The 15,231-nt window shown below is 40.3% G+C and overlaps 1 protein-coding gene across 3 annotated transcripts in view; it reads left to right on the top strand.

Moving 5' to 3' along the window:
• ano3 (anoctamin 3) overlaps nucleotides 1–15,231 on the top strand; it is a 31,939-nt gene that overhangs the window by 11,863 nt on the left and 4,845 nt on the right. The window contains exons 3-22 of one of the 3 annotated variants that reach the window (XM_056386875.1): nucleotides 909–1,036; nucleotides 1,159–1,314; nucleotides 1,456–1,556; nucleotides 1,655–1,699; nucleotides 4,624–4,758; nucleotides 5,390–5,496; nucleotides 7,089–7,144; nucleotides 7,241–7,362; nucleotides 8,901–9,035; nucleotides 9,170–9,266; nucleotides 9,909–9,969; nucleotides 11,913–11,995; nucleotides 12,176–12,316; nucleotides 12,750–12,914; nucleotides 13,132–13,168; nucleotides 13,299–13,410; nucleotides 13,671–13,728; nucleotides 14,036–14,133; nucleotides 14,409–14,569; nucleotides 14,729–14,881. In XM_056386875.1, the coding sequence (XP_056242850.1) occupies nucleotides 909–1,036; nucleotides 1,159–1,314; nucleotides 1,456–1,556; nucleotides 1,655–1,699; nucleotides 4,624–4,758; nucleotides 5,390–5,496; nucleotides 7,089–7,144; nucleotides 7,241–7,362; nucleotides 8,901–9,035; nucleotides 9,170–9,266; nucleotides 9,909–9,969; nucleotides 11,913–11,995; nucleotides 12,176–12,316; nucleotides 12,750–12,914; nucleotides 13,132–13,168; nucleotides 13,299–13,410; nucleotides 13,671–13,728; nucleotides 14,036–14,133; nucleotides 14,409–14,569; nucleotides 14,729–14,881 (2,151 nt within the window). Of the gene's footprint in view, nucleotides 1–905; nucleotides 1,037–1,158; nucleotides 1,315–1,455; nucleotides 1,557–1,654; nucleotides 1,700–4,623; nucleotides 4,759–5,389; nucleotides 5,497–7,088; nucleotides 7,145–7,240; nucleotides 7,363–8,900; nucleotides 9,036–9,169; nucleotides 9,267–9,908; nucleotides 9,970–11,912; nucleotides 11,996–12,175; nucleotides 12,317–12,749; nucleotides 12,915–13,131; nucleotides 13,169–13,298; nucleotides 13,411–13,670; nucleotides 13,729–14,035; nucleotides 14,134–14,408; nucleotides 14,570–14,728; nucleotides 14,882–15,231 lie in introns of all 3 variants that reach the window. The other 2 variants (XM_056386874.1, XM_056386873.1) reach the window with 2 other exon arrangements.

Below are 15,231 nucleotides of genomic sequence, written 5' to 3'. Positions count from 1 at the left end.
TTGTGGTTTAAGAGATATATTGCTCCACTTTATCGCCCTAATGAAATCAGTAGCAAGCAGCTTTGGCTACTTTTTCACTATTCTCTAGAAATGTAGTGATTCTAAATATCACCATGCTGCTCAGTTGTGGTCTTAAAATGCACAGAAGATAATAAAGTTGTCTCTACAGTCCCACACGGGATCAGGCAGGATGCTGCTTGAAATTAAAACAAAGAAAAACTGAAAAAAAAACTGTCACAGCTTGTGATTTTGCATTAAGACTCTTTTCTTTCACAGTTCAATAATAAGCTAACACACTCTACAACACACTGTTAGCCAGAGAGTCTAATTTAACTTCAGTTATTTAATGAAGCTGTTAAATCTTGACTCTATGGTGATTTAAATGAAGTGCTTTATAAAGAGGTTTTTGGTTCGCTCCCAAATGAAACTTTTTTTGTCCTCTAAAAAAATGTATTTTGAAATAATAAAAATAATTGAAAGAAGACGATACAGAAAGATAAGATAAGGATTCAAAACACTGATCTTCTGGAGCTGTTAGGAAAGGGATTCTTGGTAGAATCTGCCTGGTCTATCTTTCGTCACAGTGTGGGTTTAACCGAATGTTAATTTGTTTGTGCATCAGTGGGATGAGTTAAGGCTTAGGGAGGAAGGAAACACAATTGGCGTGCTCTCAACATCGCTGCAAGGATCTGTTGAATTGCATCAAGGTGTTGCTCTCAAGCTGGTGCCCACGTTCAAATAACTTTTTTTTTTATTTAGCACAGATGTAATTTCAATGTTGGCAATCGGATTAAGAAAAATATTGTCTTGAGCAACAGCAAAAGACTTAATGCAGATCGGATAATTTGTTTGGTTCCTCTGCAGTTCAGTAACCGTCTCATTGATTGTGTTGTGTCTGTGTGCAGCAGAGGATGGCAAGGATCATTACATGGAGGAGTCAGAGGTGACTACATGTGAAACGAGGGCAGACGAGTCATTCCTGCTACAGAAGCCTGCCACTCGCGCTAAATTAGAGGCCCGCACAGATTCACTTCAGGTACCACGCTCCCAGTAATCCACGGTTACTGCCATGAATATTCACACTGTTGCACTGTTGTTATTTTGTCATTGAACACAGTTAGCAGTTCTGTGTTTGGCACACCTGCATCTTTGCTACAGGGAAAGAATCCAGCTGCTTCCTCTGGGCTCTTTTTCCGAGATGGGAAAAAGCGTATTGACTACATCCTGGTTTACAAGAAGTCGAGTCCGCAGGTGGAGAAGAGGTGCACGTTTGAGAAGAACTTGCGTGCTGAGGGTCTGATGCTGGAGAAAGAGGTATAGAAAGAGGAATATCTGTTGAACCAAAGTTAAAGTAGTTAATAGGAAAAATCATGTAAATCTGATGTCAGGAGGATACATTACTGACTAATAATGTCTCCATTTCTTACATTTCTGTTTTTCTTTTTAACTTGTAAGCCCTCCTTGACAAACAACGACATCATGTTTGTGAAGGTCAATGCTCCTTGGGATACACTTTGCAAATATGCAGAGCAGATGAACATCCGGATGCCTTTCAGGTAACTGTAGAGAAAGAAACCGAACCTTTAACTCTGGGACATGAAGGTCAGTTTTGTTTTTATTCAGTCTCTCTAACTCATCTTTTTTTCTTTTTAAGGAAGAAATGTTACTTTACGGACTGGAAGAGCAAAACCTTGAGCAGGTCAGTAGATTTAAAGAATAGGATTATTTTTCTGTTTGGACAGGACGCTGATTGCTTCTGTGTCCCTGCTGAAAGCACAGCTGCAAGGCTTCAGCAGGAATGTGAGCTGTGTTTTAAGATTGAAGTTCATCTCAATGGAAAAAGACAAAGAGAGAAAGTTTGAGTCAAACCAATTTAGTGACTATTAATTCATCCAGAATTAATCGATCTATCTATCTATCCACAGACTGTGTTTAATTATAGAGTATTTTCAAAGTCTGGGATTAGAAATTTTAAATTAAAGTCAACCCCTGTTCACAGTCTGAACAAGTAGCAGTAACTGAAATGTTTGGAAAGGACGGTTTAGACTAACCAGTGATTAAGTGCAGTACTTTATTTTGCCAGGATTTACAAATGCGAGCATTGATATTTTTGCTAAAATTAATGTTTAATTGAACTTTCCAACCTCTAAAAAAAGCACTGCACTGACAGAGCTTTTCTATGAAATACTTGTAATTTTTCAGTCCAATAACTGGCGCTGCATCGGCTTATTTGCATACTATTTTTAGAGAGTTGCACTTGCGCTTTGATGTGATGTTCAAGTATTGTCAAAGCTCTGCACAGGACTCCAAATATTCCATCTCTTCATCTCATTGGAAGGCAGATAGAAACAACAGCAGCTTCTTTTGTTTATGGAGAATTAAACCTTTGGTGAACACACCGCATGTTCATTGTAAAGTCCGCAAACCATCTAATGGTTTAAAGGCTTTAAAAACCTTTATTTCTAAAATAAGATATGAGCGATCCAGTCATACATGACTTCAACATTTTGTGTCACAGTTTTGGATATTTCATGCGACAGATGTCTGTAGTTTTGGTTTGCCTGTAATTCTCTCACAAGCTTGAGGTGGGCAGGGAAAATGTGATGTCATGTTTTTCCATGCACCAATCAGGATTTAGTAACATTTGAATCCAAATCTGATGACAGTTGTAGGAATGTGTTTTTATGTCACTAGTCCTTTAACTTGGATTGTTGCTTATTTAGACGTCAATTTTAATGTTATAGTGAAATGTTTTCATTCGCTTTAAACCTGATGTTCATACATTTCTGCACATGGTCATTCACTCCGGTGATGACAGGCAACTGAAATTATGTTTATTGTTTGTGTGTAAGCTTTGAATGAACCCTTGTAAAGCTCTGAAATCACTGCAGTCAGTGAAGTGTGATATTAGTGGTCTTGAAGGACTGCTGGTTTTTATCCATTAAACTGAAAACATGGTGTGACTCATGTTGCTTCCATCCTCCGGCTCTGTTCTGACCAGAGCTCATCAACATAGTCAGGCAGGATAAGAGCGACCTGACAGACTAACTGCACTAAATGTGCTTGTTTTAGTGTTTTATGATACTTCACAGTGGAGAGTGATATACTGTGTCAAAAAACTATTACAAACACATTATGCATAAACTGCAGTCAGTCATATACTGTAGTCAATAGCTCTCAGAGAGGAAGGAGCTGACAGTATTGAAGGTTTATTTTGTTATTTCATATTTACATTCTATGTACATATTAGTGGTCATGCTTGGAGGACACACATACATACATAAACACACAGAGCAGACAAAATCCCACAGACAACCATCACACGCCCACCTGTCCAACTGAGAACAAAGCACTTTTAAATCTTGTGTGAGAGTGATCCTAGTCACTGTGAAGAATGAGGATCATTATCTGTTCCTCCGAGCTGCTGCAGTCTTTCACTGAGCTGTTGTTCCTAAAAGAAAAATCTACTAGAGAAGTAAATAGGCTTTATGCGTTTGCTAATGGTCTGTCGCTAACTCGTGTCCCTGTGAAGCTGAACAAATGGGCTGTGTGCAGGTGGCGACAGTTCGCTGCTTTGATATCATTACTTTCTATACATACAGTACCTGTCCTCTTAACACCAACATTCATAAAACGTGTGCTCCCCTCTCAGAATTCCCATTTATATTCATTCAATCCATATCAGAGCAGCAGCCTCACGCATTAGTCAAAGACCTCTCCAGCAAATCTGGAGTGAAAAATCACCAAGCCAATTGATTTTCAGCCACACTAGCAGCACGGCTCTGGGGATGGAAGTGACAGACTGTTGGTCGGTCCAACACTTTGGTCCAGACTGAAATATCTCAAAAAGCATTGGATGGATCGCCAGAACATTTCATACAGACACTCATGATACCCAGAGGATGATTTGAAATAACTTTGGTGATCCCTTAACTTTCCGTTTAGCACCATCCTCACATCCAATATGTTGGTCTATGACAAAATACCTGCAAGTGAATTCCAGTACATTCCAATGCACCTCAGTTTTACTTTGTATTTAGTGCTAATCAGCAAATGTTAGCATGCCAACATGCTTAGGTATGATGGTGAACGTGGTCAACATTATACCTGCTAAACGTCAGCCTGTTGGCTTTGTCATTGTGAGCGACGTTATGATTTAGCTCAAAGCCCCACTGTGCTTAAATACAACCTCACAGAGCTGCTATCATGGCTACAAGCTTTTGTTTCTATTTATTAAGTTGATTTTTGACAGTCTTCACCTGGTCTTTAAATCATGACTGTAATATGAAAAAATAGAATTATCTTTTGATTCAGCAAGCTGTTATCCAGGATCTCTGACTCCCAGGCTCATGAGTCATAAGCAAAGTGAAAAAGGAAAATGATGCTGATGCCTGCAGTGTGTGTGTGTGTGTGTGTGTGTGTGTGTGTGTGTGTGTGTGTGTGTGTGTGTGTGTGTGTGTGTGTGTGTGTGTGTGTGTGTGTGTAAATGTGTCTTTTAGTGAGGATAAGGTGGTGCGAGGTTGACAGGGTTACTTTAAGGAGACAGTTTAGTTCCACATCAAAGAAAACAAATCTCCATGTTAATCTGCACCATTAATCCTGTTTCTCCGTTCGTCCGTTCAGCAGGTTTCATCTGAGATGCCGTCAGATAAAAAGCTGGCTTCCCAAAAATCCCATGAAGCTGGACAAAGAGGCCTTGCCCGACCTGGAGGAAACCGACTGCTACACAGCCCCCTTCAGCAGAGCACGCATGCATCAGTAAGTAGGACATGTGCATGTTCTGTCGTACGCGCACACCACCACATAAACTCGCACTCATGATCAAAGTGTCACATAATAGCAGTGTCTGCATCAGTAGTGTTGGTCTGAAATTCATCCCGCTCTGTGGCCCTAGTTTCTCTCTCATCCTTCACATTCATTCATGTCCTGAGCCCTGGATGTTGAATTGGGAAACCAGGAGATGAAATTTGCATCATGAGGTCTTGTACATTTGAACGCTTTGAGCATGAACTCAGAAGCCAGAACAAGTTGATCATAAATAAGATATTGAAATGCAGCAGCAGATGTCCATGAATTGATTAGATTTCTCCTCCATTCCTTCCCCCTTTTTTTTTTTTTTTTTTTTATCTTCAGAGCTTTTGTTTGATGAAAGGCATCATCTAATCTCATTTGTCAGGGAATCATATCCACTTTTCCTTTGCTTGTCAGCTTTAATGTTTTTGGGTAAATAATGATGCTGGAATAAACATGAACTTTAAAGCATGTATTGAGTTTTAATGAACTTCCCATCGTTTTTGGCTCAGCTTTCATTAAGGGCTTTGACTGGATGATATTGATATACTGTTACATGATGAATAACTAAAGGAGTGTGCTGTTTTTTCCCTCCCAGCTTCACTATCAACAACAAAGAGACCTTTTTCTCCAATTCCACCAGAAGCAGAATAGTCCATCATGTCTTGCAGCGCACCAAGTACGAGGATGGAAAATCTAAGATGGGTAAGACACCGAACTTGTTTCTTTCTCTTCTGGCTTGTCACATACTGACCAGTGTTTCTATCAGAGTCATGTTAGTGGCTTCAAATGCTCATTTATACATAATAGCAATTGACCTAAGGGACCAAGATTGATATCTTGTTTAGACACAGAGAAAAAGACGCCATCATCCAGTGTGTAACAAACCAAACCATTACAAGCTGTAACTGAACCCAATGGAAAACAGGCTCAATAAGTATCACACATAGATAATAGTAATACCTATGAAAATGCCATTTTCTAAAAATTATCAAATGATAAACGGATAATATAACATCTTCAATTTGTGTTATATATTTAATATATCAGCAATAAATTATAACAGTCAAAATATGTTAAAATGTTTGTTTTTTTAACTTCTGACGATATAAGATCTTCAAGATCTGTGGCACTACGTTTTTTAAATAACTTCCAGATGTGATACATTATATATTAATGCTACACAGAGTCCATCAGGTAAAAAATATTGATTTTTATTAGTTTAATTACTGTAAATCATCCTTAGGGGATCTTGGGTCTTTACTATAAATTTCATCCCAATAAGCGATTGGTGAAATGATGGAATTTGGCTCCGAGGGCCAAACTTCAAAAATTCAAAACTAATAATTGGAGTAGAGTTATAGGATTTTGGAAGCTTCTGTGAATTTTTTAAATGAATTTTTCAGAGAAAAACCATGACATGAACTGGAAAAGGTTTTGAATTCTGGCTGAGTTAGCATGCAGTGCAAAACCAGCAGGGGCTTCAGACTTTGCTGATAATTTGACTTCAGAGGGTGATAGTGGACCGAATTATGCCTTTGTTTTCTGTTTTGCTGTGTGCTGCTGCTGAGCTGTTGCTCTCGTCCCACTTGTGGCTGATCCCTCCTCTCCTTCTGGCTATTTGTTATTTTGGTATCAGCAGTTGCGAAACTGTCCGTCGACTCCCACGCCACTGTCTTGTCTGACTGCTGCCGACATGTTTTGCTGATTAAAGTTTGGCCTTGAGGGGCTGGAAACAGATTTCACATTAATATTTTAATACTGTTGACCACTCTACTTTCCAATAAATAAGATCAGCTCTGCCACAAGAGTGGAAAATCCTTTTCAAATCTGCCCTCCCTGCTCCTGCTCTCACTATCTACAGTTTCAGTGAAGGGATGACAATGGGAATGAATGCACTAATGTGCTGTGAAAATGACATTTCAGTCATTACCCGCTGCCATGTTTGACACAATTCAGTTAGTTTACTGTGATTGAGACAATATTTTACAACCTGCGTCAATGATGGTATGGACACCAAGTAATTATGGTTCAGCAAAAATGCAATGGGTTGTTTTGAAGTGCTTGCAGCTATTTGAAATTCTGACCTGAGTGTTTTAAGCCTCTAATGTGCTTGTGCAGCTTGTCAGTTGCATAATGGAGTAAATTGTTGTGACTGTGGAAGAGTAGGTTTAAATTAATCTCTCACTGGACCCCTCTCTCTGTTATGCCTGGTACTTAATTTTTTATGTGGTGTCCTTGTGCTATTCTAGTTGTTATCTGTGCATCCTATGACATATGCTTCATTATTCATGTAGGTATCAACCGGCTGTTGGGCAACAACACATATGAGGCTGCATTTCCTCCTCACGAGGTAAGACAACTTTATTTTAACTGAAGAGATTCACAGATGGTCAGACTGTGAAATTCCTCCTGTAATGTGGATTTTTTTGACTCCTTGTCTCATCAGGGTGGTTACAAGAGCAGACATCCTATTAAGACGCACGGTGCCCAGAATCACAGACACCTTCTGTACGAGCGCTGGGCGCGCTGGGGCATCTGGTACAAATACCAGCCTCTGGACCTCATCAGGTAATGAGCTTTGAAGCAGATGACACAGCGTCATGAGCTGTGTTTGGACATTTATCTGAGCTCTAGTGTCCTGATTATGAACCTCATCCTGTCTCTGATCATATTCAGGATGCGTTACTTAAATAGAACAGAAGCAACCCAGTTGTTTGTCCTGATGCATGATTATTCAGTGATCCTGGTTTCTGATGAACAGGCTTGTTTGTCACTCTCTGGCATCCCAGTATGTCTGATATTTCCGAACAGATGGAGTTGCTTTGACAATTGAGGATGAATCCACTTCAGTCGTTCCAAACTTTTCCATCTTATCACAAGTGAACCAAGTGAAGTGAAGTGACAAGGAATAGTTTGACATTTTGGCAAATATATTCACTTTTTTGCCAGGCGTTAGATAAGAGGATCAACACGACTCTGGTTGTGTTAAGTAGAGAGCTGGATCTTAGAGGCGATGAGCATAAAGACTGGAAGCAAGGGGAGGCAGTTACACTACATAAGTCATTTTTACATTTCTGGTTTCTTAAGAATTAAACAAACAAGACACAATGTGTAAAGAGTTTTAGAGGTGGACATGTTTGTTTTACTTTGCACAGAGCAAGGCTAGCAGTGCTTGGATGCTTGGATAAGCTAATTTCCTTAAGCTAAAGCTAAAGCACAGGAATGGGAGCGGTATCATTTTCCTAATTTAACTCTCAACAAGAAAGCGAGTGAGCCTGTTTTCCATAATGGTGAAGTGTTGAACATAATTTTGGAATATTCCAGCTGCTCAGGTCATTTATGTGTTTGTGCATGTCATCATCACATTATTTCAGGGCTGTGGTATACGATGTTGTATAAAATGAGATAACAAAAGTTAGTCGGTACTGTTTGTACCGAGGTAGTTACCCCTATCAACCCCTATCAGCAAATCAACAAGCAGAAATGCTTCATCGCAATATTAAATTTACATTATCAATCTGATGATGTACGTTGGTTTTTCTGGTATTTAATTCACTGGATTTGACAAAAACAGACATTCCCATCCAACTGATTTATCTGTAAATGATCACTCAGTTCAGTTTTTTGGAAATTTCCAATATCACAATATATGACAATATCATTATATTATATTTTATATTATATATTATATTATTATATATACCATGATAAAAGGTTTGATAGAAACCTACTGCATATAAGACCTTATCCTGAAACCAGGAACCAGTCCTGGTAGTTTACGTGTAAATATAGGCTGCTGAGGGAAGATGTGTTGACACTGAGCTGCTTTTCTGGAGCTGTTGTGAAATACAGTAAGTATCTTGCTCAAGGGCACTTTAACATCTGTGGTTTGGGAAGCAGATACAGTTATTGATTCATGTCCCACCACAGCTGCTTTGTGACTTTTCAACCCGGCTCCCTCCCTATCCATGAAGCCATCGCCACTGCCTCACAGTCCGCTATCTACACCCCCCAACTTCATCCTAAATGAACATGACCAGGTTTAATTAACAGTCAGCACAGATCACTGGTGAATTTTGACAACTGTCTCTCTGTCTCTCTCCCAGACGTTACTTTGGTGAGAAAATCGGCCTGTATTTTGCATGGTTGGGCTGGTACACCGGTATGTTGATCCCTGCTGCCCTGGTTGGCGTTTTTGTCTTCCTCTATGGTCTCTTCACTATGGACTCTAGCCAAGTCAGGTCAGTTCACACAACCATGTAACATACTGCACGTACTCTGTTGACATAGAGTCCATAAATGTAGATCATAATTTAAAACATGTATAGTTTTGGTTTGCTGTCTTTTGCTGAGGCTGGGTTCATTGTCTCACCAGCAAAGAGATATGTGAAGCCAACACTACCATCATGTGTGCTATGTGTGAGGACACCTGTGAACCATGGACGCTGAGTGACAGTTGTGTCTACGCCAAGGTCAGTGCAGTTCTCGTATTCATCACAGTATTTCAGCATGTTAGAGTTTCCCCACCTCTTCTAGCTTGTTACAAAATGTTTAGGTTCATAGTTTAAAGTTAGTTCATGATCCTATAAACAAGAGTTGTCAAGTTGTGGTTTAAGTATGTCATGATTTCTTTTTCACATACAGGGAACGGAAAATTACTTGAAATAATGATGTATTTGAGATTTGTTTGATTAAGTTTTGGTTGAAGCTATATAAACAAAGGTCCAAAGGTAGAGCCACAACTTGTCATTTTACACTTTTTTTTTTTTTAACAGATTAAACAAGGGAGATATTCATGTAAAATCTTCTTTAGATCTTTAGGTGCTATCAGCCAGTAGACAGAGTCAGCTGCTGGTTGTTGCTTCACATTTAACAGACAGACATGAGAATGTTATCAATCTTCTTATCTAACTCTCTGCAAATAATCTGGTTTCCCAGAATGTCAACTATTCCTTTAAGAAATTTCTCATGTCAGACCCCAAACTCAAGGATGATAAAGCCGTTGAAACTGTAAAATATGTCAAAGTCATAATTTTGTGTTATGGGTAAATCCCTTATTTCAGGAGGCACTCCTCTTCTTTTCAGAGCAGCCCTTCATGTGCTTGTGTTTCTAGGTGACCCATCTGTTTGACAATGGCGGCACTGTGTTCTTTGCTATCTTCATGGCTATCTGGGGTAGGTGGAGGCTGTTTTTGTTTGTCCACTCTCCTGATTTTGAGAACTCTCGTATTACTTCGACTGTGCTCTCCGCTTGATACAAACCCTGCTGGAATTCAAATCTATTTATACAATAGTGTGTCTGTGCTCATGCCTTCACTCTCCACTCAACTCCTCCAAACACATTAAGCTTTTCAACTGAGAATTCAATATATAAAAACTCTGCAGTGCAAATACAGGAGATCTTCTCCCTGTATTACATGTGTCTGCCTATAAATCATGGTCAGGTTTCTCTTACACTTCCAGTGCTGTCCTGATGTAATTAGTCAGATAACTAAACATTTCTCCAGAGGGAGATGGTATCATTTGGCTGTCAGGGATGTAGAATTGCATCATGATAACCATATATTGCAGCTGTGGTGCTCCCAGCTATAATATATTTGTAATGTAGACTATGAGCGTTACTGTGCAGCGCCTGGCCCAGATCCATTTATCTGCCATTGTGGTAAATAATCACCTGTGCCCAGAGGGAACACTTGGCACATTGTGTTCTGTGTTTGGGCTAAATAAAGGCCAGGGGGAGGTGGAGAGCCGAGGGAGGTCAGGCCAGCTTCACTGACTGAGGTCTGTTGCTCTGAATCCTGCATGAGGGCTTTTGGCAATGTGGACCAAAGTATCAGAACTGCACCGCTGCGTGAGTGCACTCTAGGTCTAGTGTCTGACTGTGTATGTGCAAGATGAAAAATTGGGTAGCCCAAGGGGACCAAATGTAAGCCTCTGAAAAGGCTGCTTTTCTCTTTCTTTAAACAAAAGTGGGTCAAGTTATATTAAACTTCAAAATTTTTAACAGCAGTCGAAGTAGTTGTGACTGAGGGTTCACATTCTGGTGCTTTTTAAGGACACAATTCCTTTGAGTTTCCCAAATTTATATTCATCATCAGTTATTGTATTTTAAAAATGTCTATCACAATTACTAAAAAGCCCAAAGTGAGGTGATGGAAGTTCTTTAAAGTCAAAACTACAAAATAATGAAGAAAAGCTTTTGACTGAGTAGCTTAGCTTTGCACCTGAGGAATGTATTTTTCTGTCGATTGACTAATTGATTAATCGACCGATTGACTAAACTCGACTCTAAACACATGTAATATGTTCAGGTGTATGTAACATTCATAATGGACAAATAAGAGCTGTGTTGAGGCTGCACAGCACCGATCAAATGCTCATGTCAGTTTTCATTAGAAGTCCGTCCCTCTGCTACAATATTACATATATTACACATAATATATTATATGTGTGTCTGATTAAAACTGACAAATGAGCTGAATCAGTACTACAGTGTTACAGTGTGTTGTGCATCATAGATCACACGTGACTGTACTTTTCCACTGACTCCAGGGTCCATTTGTCCCCATCTTTGCACTAATGAAAGTTCTTCCACATTTGCTGATTCTGTAGCGTGCTTGCCACGCAGCCTTTATAAAAGCCTTGTTTCTAGTGTTACGTATCTGTGATGAACCCGAATACATGAAAAGTCTCGACAGAAAAAAGATTACAAACATAATATCTGGGGTTGTGTGCAGCTTGAGTCACAGTAGAGTCTGATTCAGAGGAAACAATGCCTCCAGACTGAATTCTGCCCACAGAAGCTTTACTTTTGAAAGTCTTTCAAGATCAAATGGATCTCGTCTGACAAAGACATGATCTTGGGATGAAACATTTTCCATGTGAAGCCCATTTGCTTGTGCCACTTCTCCTTTACTTCACCACAAATGTGACGCAGTGTGTGAACTGATGGCTGTAATCAGTTTCCATAATGGGCCATGCATGTCGCTGCAGCCTGTGTTTCACTCAGGACATCTGGTCTGTCTCCATTGTGAATTGCCCATATGCTTATCAATCATACTGTGTGTTACATATCAAACCTAACCAATGATGTGACTGATTCCCGATCCCCTCTGCAGCCACAGTATTCCTGGAGTTTTGGAAAAGGAGGAGGGCAGAACTGACTTATGACTGGGATCTCATTGATTGGGAGGAGGAAGAGGTATGTCAGCAATATCCTCAAAAAGATCAGATATCATTTGATGATCTCATAATTGCAGCCTGTGTTCATGCCGTACGTACATCTACTTTTGACCCTGCTTACATGATATTAATTATTGCTTCACCGGGGAGACACAGCTACGGTTCAATAGTTCATACTGTAATATGTGTTGCTAATCAGGAGGAGCTGAGGCCTCAGTTTGAAGCCAAATACTCCAGGGTGGAGAGAGTCAACCCCATCTCTGGCAAGCCCGAGCCTTTCCAGCCCTTCTCAGACAAACTCAGTCGGCTCATGGTGTCTGTGTCCGGAATATTCTTCATGGTAAATCCTTTGATCTTTGAATAATCTGCCCTTTTGGGATTCAGGCTCAAAACGAGCTCACCGTTATTTTGTGTGCCACCTTTTGGAGCAGTGGGATGTGCCAGTAATGGCATAACATCTCCCCCTGCTGGACAATGAATGTGCTTAGAGGAAATGGTGGATATAGCCTTTGTGATGGCCTAATTTCAGTTGTTTACTGATTACATATGACTGGTGAGGTTTTTTTTTATTTATCTGAATAGTTATTTTTTTTCTTCATCGATAGTTTTTCCTTTTTTTCTGCACAGTTCTTCATAATAAGATAATAACAAACCTCCTCTTCCCAAACTAAAGTGTTCATCTGTTCAAAAGTCGAGTGCTAATCACAGTTTTTAAAAAAACTCATTACTCATCCCCTCTTCTCTGGTTCCTTCTCTCCATCATCTCTGCTCAGATTTCCCTCGTCCTGACAGCCGTGTTCGCTGTGGTGGTTTTCCGTCTCATTGTGATGGAGAAGTTTGCTTCCTTCAACTGGAAGTTTGTGAAGAAGAACTGGCAGTTTGCCACCTCTGGCACTGGAGTCTGCATCAACTTTATGATCATCATGTCCCTCAACGTGGTGGGTGTCTGTACAAGCATCATCTGGCACGTTTACGTATTCTGCCCAACAAATGTTTCATGAAACATTTATTCAGAACTTTGTTCCAGGAGCCATGATATCCACAGTCAGAGAGATGGCTTTCTCTTTGTTTCTTTGAGATTCCTGCTTCTGTTTCTCATGATCCTCCTCCTAACCCGTTTCCTGTTGATGCTCATGAGTACTATTTTCTTGTCAGGTGTATGAAAAGGTGGCCTATCTGCTCACTAATTTAGGTGAGCATTGCCCGCATGCAGCATCCATTTAAACCATCATTATTTCTCACTTCCCAGATGGTTGGCAAGCATTTATTTTTTTTCCCCCCCTGTCAAACCCCACAACTCCCCCTGTTTCTCCCCGCTATAGAGCACCCACGGACAGAGTCTGAGTGGGAGAACAGCTTTGCTCTGAAGATGTTCCTGTTCCAGTTTGTAAATTTGAACAGCTCCACATTTTACATCGCTTTCTTTCTTGGAAGGTAGGCCGGCTGCCATGAGACTCTACTGTTCCTGTTTACAGTGAATTTAATGAGTGACTGTGCAAAGATGTTTTGTTTCAAACTCCCATGTCATGACATCTGCCAAGACTCCCTCCCTTTTTCCTCCTCATTGTATGGTTACAAAATACTGCACTGACTAAAAATGTGACTAAGCTGTGGTTTATCTGACATTATAGCAGCTTTTTCGTTTTTCTCTGATTGAATTTTGCAGCTAATATTGCCAATCTCACTCTGTGCAGGTTTGCTGGCAGGCCTGGAAAATACAATAAACTCTTTAATCGATGGAGACTGGAGGAGGTGAGTGCAATTAGGCATCACCCTAAGTGGGTGATTATTCCAGCAATGACTGGGCTGATTATTGCCTTCTGTTTCAGGATATATTTAGAATTTTCAAATAATTCATCTCTTTAATGATCCATCCGTATATTACCATGTGAACCAGTAATCTCCCACATAATTACTGGGATTTTCAATTCATATGATCAAAAGAAGAAAAAAAACCCAGAATGGAGTGAAGTGTGTCCCAGGATTCACTCGAGGCTGTGAATTATCAGGCATGAAATATGGATGTCACAGTTTTTTATTTTAACGTTTTTTTTCTCAGTGTCACCCGAGTGGCTGTTTGATTGATCTGTGCCTGCAAATGGGAGTCATCATGTTCTTCAAACAAATCTGGAACAACTTCATGGAGCTTGGTTATCCGTAAGTAATATGTTATTATGATCTTGTCCCATTAGAAATGCCATATTTAATCCTGTTTAAAGCTGCAGATTCACATGATTGGCACTTTACACACCTTCTGTAATGTCTGTATAGTTTTTGTCCTTTAGGCCATTAGCATATGAAAAAGCTTTTCTCCTGCAGGAACACATCAAATCCTCTTGTGTGGGGCTTAGTAAAAGGGCTCCTGCAGCACTCGATACATTGTCAGAAATAATTGCTTTGAGTTGACAGTTAGCCACTTGCTATGTTCTCAGCTTGCTGCAGAACTGGTGGTCTCGTAGGAAGATAAAGAAAGGAGGTGGTGGAGGAGGAGGGCAGAACGTGGAGAATAAAGCCCAGCTTCCACAGTGGGACAAAGACTGGAATCTGCAGCCGATGAACGCCCATGGACTGGTGGATGAATACCTTGAAATGGGTAAAACATTACAGTCCTTTGAAGTGGGATATTTGAGTTTGTCTGAAGATGGAAGGAATCCATGTAAATTGTGGCCATTACTCAATATTTAACATTGCTTTTGCCAGTTTTGAGACAGGCATCCTCTGAAGCTCGTCCAAACGCTTCTTTCCTCTGCAGTTCTCCAGTTTGGCTTCACCACCATCTTCGTAGCGGCGTTCCCGCTGGCTCCTCTCCTGGCTCTGCTCAACAACATCATTGAGATTCGTCTTGACGCCTACAAGTTTGTCACTCAGTGGAGGAGACCCATGCCTGCCCGAGCCACTGACATAGGTCCGTGTGATCTCTGACTGCCCTCGCACTTCACCTCCTCAGTGTCTCTCACACAGAGTCCGTTTTATTTTTGGATCCGAGCCACTTCTTCCAACAGTAAAAACCAACCAAATATTTTCCATATTTGTCCGAGGGCTTATTGTGGCATGTTGCCCTGTAATTAAAGGAAGACTCCACCCTGAAACATTTAGAAATGCTTCAGCTGTAATGAACACATTATGTGTCAGTCGCACAGAATCAAAGAACAAAGCTCCTTTGTAGATTTAAGCTGACATTTACCGATCGCACCGAGACAAATCTAAGGGAAGGCAGATAGGGGATTTTCCTCCACTGACAGTAGCCTTGATAGA

Source organism: Seriola aureovittata, chromosome 10 (genome assembly GCF_021018895.1).
Source record: "Seriola aureovittata isolate HTS-2021-v1 ecotype China chromosome 10, ASM2101889v1, whole genome shotgun sequence".
Lineage (NCBI taxonomy): Eukaryota > Metazoa > Chordata > Actinopteri > Carangiformes > Carangidae > Seriola > Seriola aureovittata.
This window is presented reverse-complemented; position numbering and strand designations above follow the sequence as displayed.